This window comes from Pongo abelii, chromosome 15, assembly GCF_028885655.2.
Source record: "Pongo abelii isolate AG06213 chromosome 15, NHGRI_mPonAbe1-v2.0_pri, whole genome shotgun sequence".
NCBI classification, from domain to species: Eukaryota; Metazoa; Chordata; class Mammalia; order Primates; family Hominidae; genus Pongo; species Pongo abelii.
Window position 1 is genome coordinate 79903524 of NC_072000.2, and position 6000 is coordinate 79909523.

Genomic DNA, 6000 nt, shown 5'->3' on the forward strand with positions numbered 1-6000 from the left:
TGTATAGTTTAGGGAAAAAGAGATAGGACTTCTGGGACAGGGTAATGATTGACCTTGACTATGAACATCTTACTGGTTTGGGTTTCCATTTTTCTTCTAGCACGTAGACACTAGTTGCACTTCTGTCTCCACTAACTTGTTTCCCGTTTGTGATTGTGATTTAGAGGTGATGGCTTTGGAGGAGGCAGGCGTGGTGTGTGTGTGTGTGTGTGTGTCAGAGAGAGAGGGGAGACTAAGTGACTGAAATAGGCTGTTAGTTGCCTGAATGATGGCTCCTCATGGCTGAGGCTGACTTGATGCCAAGTGTTAGCAAGATTGAGAATGGGAAGGTTGGATTCTACAGCTGTCTCCATTGCCACAAACAGGCATTGAGACACTCCCTGGGGAAGAAAGCACCATTTGTCCACTTGAAATTGGCTTCTGTCTTAGCCCTGTGCATGTCCTCTAGGCCTTGAGTAGTGTTGGCTGTGTGGTGCTGCACCTGTGCCCAAGGCCTTCTTGTGAATCAGAAGAACCCTTGAGGTCACAGACAAAGTACTTCTTAAAACAGTAGACAAAGGCCCAGGTTGGCAGTATGTACGTAGGGGCCCCACAGGATAATTTCCAGGCCATGTTTACTTCCAAACTCACCTAAAAAGTGTGACTTAGAAGACTTTCCTGTAAATGAATCCTGTGCCATCCCTCCCCTAGAAAGCTAAAGCCATTGAGCTTACATATGCAATTATGCATGCTGCTTTGGCATCTACTGCATGTTCATTATGATAGTATTCCTCAGCTGGGTGCCGTGGGTCACGCCTGTAATCCCAGCACTTTGGGAGGCCAAGGTGAGTGGATCACCTGAGGTCAGGAGTTCGAGACCAGCCTGGCCAACATGGTGAAAACCTGTCTGTACTAAAAATACAAAAATTAGCTGGGCATGGTGGTGGGCACCTATAATCCCAGCTACTCGGGAGGCTGAGGCAGGAGAATCACTTGAACCTGGAGGCAGAAGTTGCAGTGAGCCGAGATCGCGCCATTGCACTCTAGCCTGGGCAGCAAAGTGAGACTCCATCTCAAAAAAAAAAAAAAAAAAAAAAAGTATTCCTCATCCTGGGGCTGCCTCCAAATGGGAGTTGTTGGAAATTCCGAGGGAATCACAGACCTGGCACTTTGGACAGTGATTTGATGGTTAGTTGAGGTGAGTTTTCAGAACGTGGAGGGAAAAGGGGCTTTGCTTCTGTTTCAGTCCTGAGAGTGAGCCTGGAAGAGTGGCACTCGGAGCTGGATCATTTGTGGTGGCCTTGGCATCATAGAAAGCTTGCCCTTTTTCCCTCTGATGACCTCATGATGTTGGGTGGTGTGTGTTTGTGGGTGCATTTATGGCAGGGGCTGGTTGCTTCTTTTCTTGTTCCCTTTCTTGGCTCTCTGGGATGCTGAGTGGCCCCTGGCTTTTGTATTCCCCACTGATTAGTCATGGCCAGGCAGCTGCTTCAGCCAGGGTGGAGTCCTGTGCCTTTACCCACAGCACTGCCTGTTTGCTTTGCTTTATAGAAACTCCAAGAGGAGGAGGAGGAGAGCAACACTAGCAAAGTGCCCACTGCTGTGTCAGAGGATCATCTCTGAGAGGAAGGTGGTGACAACTCAGGGAACATGAACACCCCACCTTTTCCTTCAGCACAGCTCTCACCGCCAGCACAAAGGGCTTCGCTAGAGATGTTTTTGGAGGGAATCAGTGGGACTATTTGTGGCGTGGATGGCCTATTCCTCCTAGAACCCACGTAAGAGCTTGGATGATTTAGTTGGAGAAAATTGCACCTATCACCAAATGCAAATTTGATTCCCACCTCCATCCCCTTTTAGGTTATGGGAGTTGGTGTTGGGACAGGCTGGCGGAGAGTCAATCCTAGCTTGGTCTCTTGCCTTCCCTCTTTTCCTCCATCCATCATGGACAATGCCTGCAAAATTTTCACAGGAAGAAAGCCTATTCAGGATATTAACTTGAAATTTCCAGTGTCCTAAGAGCCTCTCATGAAGCCCAGTTCTAAGAAGTGGCAAGCTGCTCTGCCGGGGTCATCTCCTGGGTCATCGGACTGACTGCTCAAGTTCTGCGGGAGAGGAAGCACCATTAGAACAACTCCATCGGAACAGCTCCACTGGGACTTGTGGGCCTAAATTTTCCTGGCCTAACGGGTCTGTCTCCAAACCCTCTTTCCTAAGAGCTGAGCAAACCAACCATCAATAAACTTGACAAAAGACTTTGTTGTGGCCATGACAGAGATACCTACTCGGGAGGGCTACCTACCTAGGTGTGATCGTGCTGGGGGCTACCTTCTGAGTATATTTGTGGAAGCCCATATTTGGGAACTCTGGTAGCTTGAGTTGGGAATGGGAAGGTTCTTTTTTACAGAAGTATTTCCCCAGGGACTTCTGTGTGTCAGTCACCTCTGATGCCTTTATCTTGATGTTGCATTGGGAATCTCAGCCATCAGCCCAAGTGCTTGTTTTATTCCAAGGCAGGGTAATCCCAGCCAACTTACTCTAACCTTTGCTGAAAACTAATCTTGATTCATTCCACTCTGACAAATCCAAAGCTGCTTCTGAGAGATAAGAGGGAAGGGGTAGAAGCAAAGGTGCCCCTTGAAATGGGAATTGAGTCTGTTAGAATTAAAAGCTTATCTCACCTCTGCTGGGGACAGCATTTGCACCACCAACCCCTCTCCTCACCTGCTTTGAGCGATAATCTCTATCAGATATTCTAAACTTAAAGGGATTCCCTTTAAACCAACTCAAGCTGACCTTTCCTATCTAGCCTGCTGTTTGGCTGTACTCATGGGCTTTGGTAATTTCTCCTATGCATTGGGCACCTGCAATCGTGACCACTGTGCTGTCTTGCTCCAGCCACTGCCCTGGCCTCAGTGTATCAGGGCAGCCTGTGCTGGCTGCAATACTGTGGTGCTTGGGCCACTGCCTGAGAGGAGCCAGGTTTGTGTGTGTCTGCCTGTGTGTGTGTGTTTGTACAGATTCAAGCAATGGATGCAAGGAACGTGCTGTATGTAATAGAAGAAAGAAGTCCACGTTTTCGGCAGTAGTGAGTCAGTGTGGAAGAGAGGTGAAGGTGTGCTTTACTTTTTGATAAAGAGAAAGATGTTTACTCATCAACCCTTCAAAAGGTATTAACAAAATGTTTACCAAACCTATTGCTTTATTTTAAAAACATAATTTGTGTTTTCTATTTGTAAGATCAGACGTTTCAAGGCAATAAAAACTTCTCGGAAAGTGGTCTGCCTTATCATTCGGTGGAGCAGAGATGGCTCTTAGAAGTCCCTGCGAGACTGTCACACATTCCTGAGGCTCCTGTCTCAGGTGTGGGGAAGGGCTGGGCTAGGGCGGGGGAATGTGAGGCTAGAGAAGTAGCAACTGTGGCCTTCCACAGGAGCATCTCACTGTTGCCAGCCCTTACCATCTGGGAGGGATATTTTTTAAAGACAAGGCTGTAAAGATTACTGTTTGCCTACATGGAGGGACTGCAACTCAATATCCAGCACATGACCCTGACCTCTTTCCATGCTGTGTACGCGCTGGAATGTGAGTGACTACTGATGAGAGAGTCCACTGTTGTTTCTGGCTCTGCCTCAAAGGGTGGTTGAAATGTTTGTTCTCTGATTACCTCAGCCATGCACCAGCTTGCCGTGGCTGGGGCCCATGGCTCAGTCCCAGCAGCTGCAGTCTTGCATTACCATTTTTCTTCCTAACTGTCCAACGTCCTGTTACTCATCCCTCCCCAGTTGTGATCACCTTGTGCATGTTACTTGAATATGCTGCTACTATCTGTGTTCTGTACATTCTTTCCATAGAGAGTTGTACCGTGCCTGTGGTATTCTAGCATCATATTTATTAGCAATTCTTAGCTGGGGAGGAACAATATTATGATTCTATTTTAAATGATCTAGGAAGGGACACAAGCCTGGGTTGTTAAGAAATCTAATATTCATAGTGTCTGCTAAATACTCTAACTATACATCTCTTTAGATCCTTTGGGACCCTGCCTTTACTAATTTGGAATCACTTTTTTTTTTTTTTTTTGAGATGGTGTCTTTTTCTGTCGCCAGGCTGGAGTGCAATGGCGCGATCTCGGCTCACCACAACCTCCGCCTTCCTGGTTCAAGCGATTCTCCTGTCTCAGCCTCCCAAGTAGCTGGGACTACAGGCACACGCCACCTCACCCAGCTAATTTGTGTACTTTTAGTAGAGACAGGGTTTCACCATGTTGGCCAGGATGGTCTCGATCTTTTGACCTCGTGATCTGCCCGCCTCGGCCTCCCAAAGTGCTGGGATTACAGGCGTGAGCCACCACACCCAGCCAGGGAATCACATTTCCATGACACATGCTCAGAGGACCTAAATCATCCAATGTTTTCATTCACTCCTTTCATAAGGTCTTCATGTGGATCTGTGTTCAAACATTAACTGTCATCACTGCTTTTTTACTGCCTCCTAACAATATAGCTGGCAAGTAAAGAAAAGATAGTTCTTACCATTGAGATATTTTTCTAGATACAGTGTTCTGGGCATATGAGGCCTGGAATTTCTGCAACCAGCTTTGGTACCATAAAAGAAGTCAGCTTGAGGATGCCAGCACACGTAGGTAGCGCTGAAAGAATTGTAAAGAAATGGAGCTGGAGTCTCGATCAAACCCTTCCTGAAGCGAATCTTGTAATTTTTCAGTTATATGAGCCAGCTATCTTTATTGTTTAAGCTAGTTTAAGGTAGGTTTTGTCCTTTTACCTGAAGAGACTTAACTGATAAGAGAATTCCCAATGTATTTAAGTGTAAACATCAAGCTTCTTATCACACCCTTATAAGCCCCTTGCCTCCTTTTCTGACCTTTTCTTTCACTTCCTAACTCTTCACCATGCTGTGATTACATAGTTCTTACTCCTTGAATAAGACTATTCTACCTTCCAGTTGCTGCTCCCTCCTAACGGCCTGCTCCATATCTTAAGACATTTAACTCCTGGGCATTCAAGTCTCAGCTCAAATCCCACCTCTTAGCCTGGACAACATAGTGAGACCCCATCTCTTCCCACCCCCCAAAATGTTAGCTGGGTGTGGTGGTACACACTTGTAGTCCCAGCTACTTGGGAAGCTGATGCAGGAGGATCACTTGAGCCCAGGAAGTTGAGGCTGCAGTGAGGTGTGATTGTGCCACTGCACTCCAGCCTGGGTGACAGAGTGAAACCCTGTCTCTAAAAAACAAAAAAAAATCCCATCTCCTCAGGGAGGACCTTCTGATGATCTAATTTATGTTCCCCACTGCTCACCTCACATTCCTTCATGACCAAAATACCTTGTGTTTGTTAGAGTTCTTATCCCTGTTTGAAGTTATTTATGTGTTTGTTAGAGTTCTTATCCCTATTTGAAGTTATTTATGTGTTGGCTTGTTGATTCTGTTACCTTGACTACAATATAAGGCCCACAGGGCAGGGGCATTGCCTGTGTCGTTCATTTCTCTTTCCCAAGTGTCTGGCATGGAGAAGTACTCAACAAATATTTGCTGAAATAGCAATGGCCTTTTGGATACACACACTGTGTATGACGGTCCAGCTGGAGGAGGCCTTCTGGGTAGGGTTTAAGAGCAACTGTCCATTCCAGTGCATTCTCCTCGGGGTTTAGTTGTCTTCTTCCCATGTCATGCAGTTGTTTCACCTATGCTGCCTAGTTCTATTTTTTTGTCTCTGCTCTCTCAAGAATCTGTTTCTTCTTTAGGAGGAAACAAGAAAGGGCACTTAGTGTTTAGTTGTGAACGCAGAATCTTGAAGGTGGGAAAAAAGATTTGACTTCAAGAATACAAGAGGAATGAGCAAATGACAATAAGGAGCTGGAGGCAGCCAGGCTGACCTCTGTCTTGAGCTGTCCCACTCACTATGGTGTATTCAATCAGGCATAAAGCTGTGATTCTCCTAGGGCTCAGAGAAGGCAGCCATGCTCTTGTCTTAGCAGAGGTCAAAGTACAAGGACTGA

The 6000-nt window shown here is 46.4% G+C and overlaps 1 protein-coding gene across 3 annotated transcripts in view; it reads left to right on the forward strand.

Moving 5' to 3' along the window:
• The window catches only part of FLVCR2 (FLVCR choline and putative heme transporter 2), a 71225-nt gene extending 67970 nt beyond the window's left edge, over nucleotides 1–3255 (forward strand). For 2 of the 3 annotated variants that reach the window (XM_002824956.5, XM_024231328.3), the window contains one exon: nucleotides 1531–3255. In XM_002824956.5, the coding sequence (XP_002825002.1) occupies nucleotides 1531–1602 (72 nt within the window). In that variant the 3' untranslated portion in view covers nucleotides 1603–3255. The remainder of the gene's footprint in view (nucleotides 1–1530) is intronic. The other variant, XR_008513115.2, reaches the window with a different exon arrangement.
• The last annotated feature ends 2745 nt before the right edge of the window (nucleotides 3256–6000 follow it).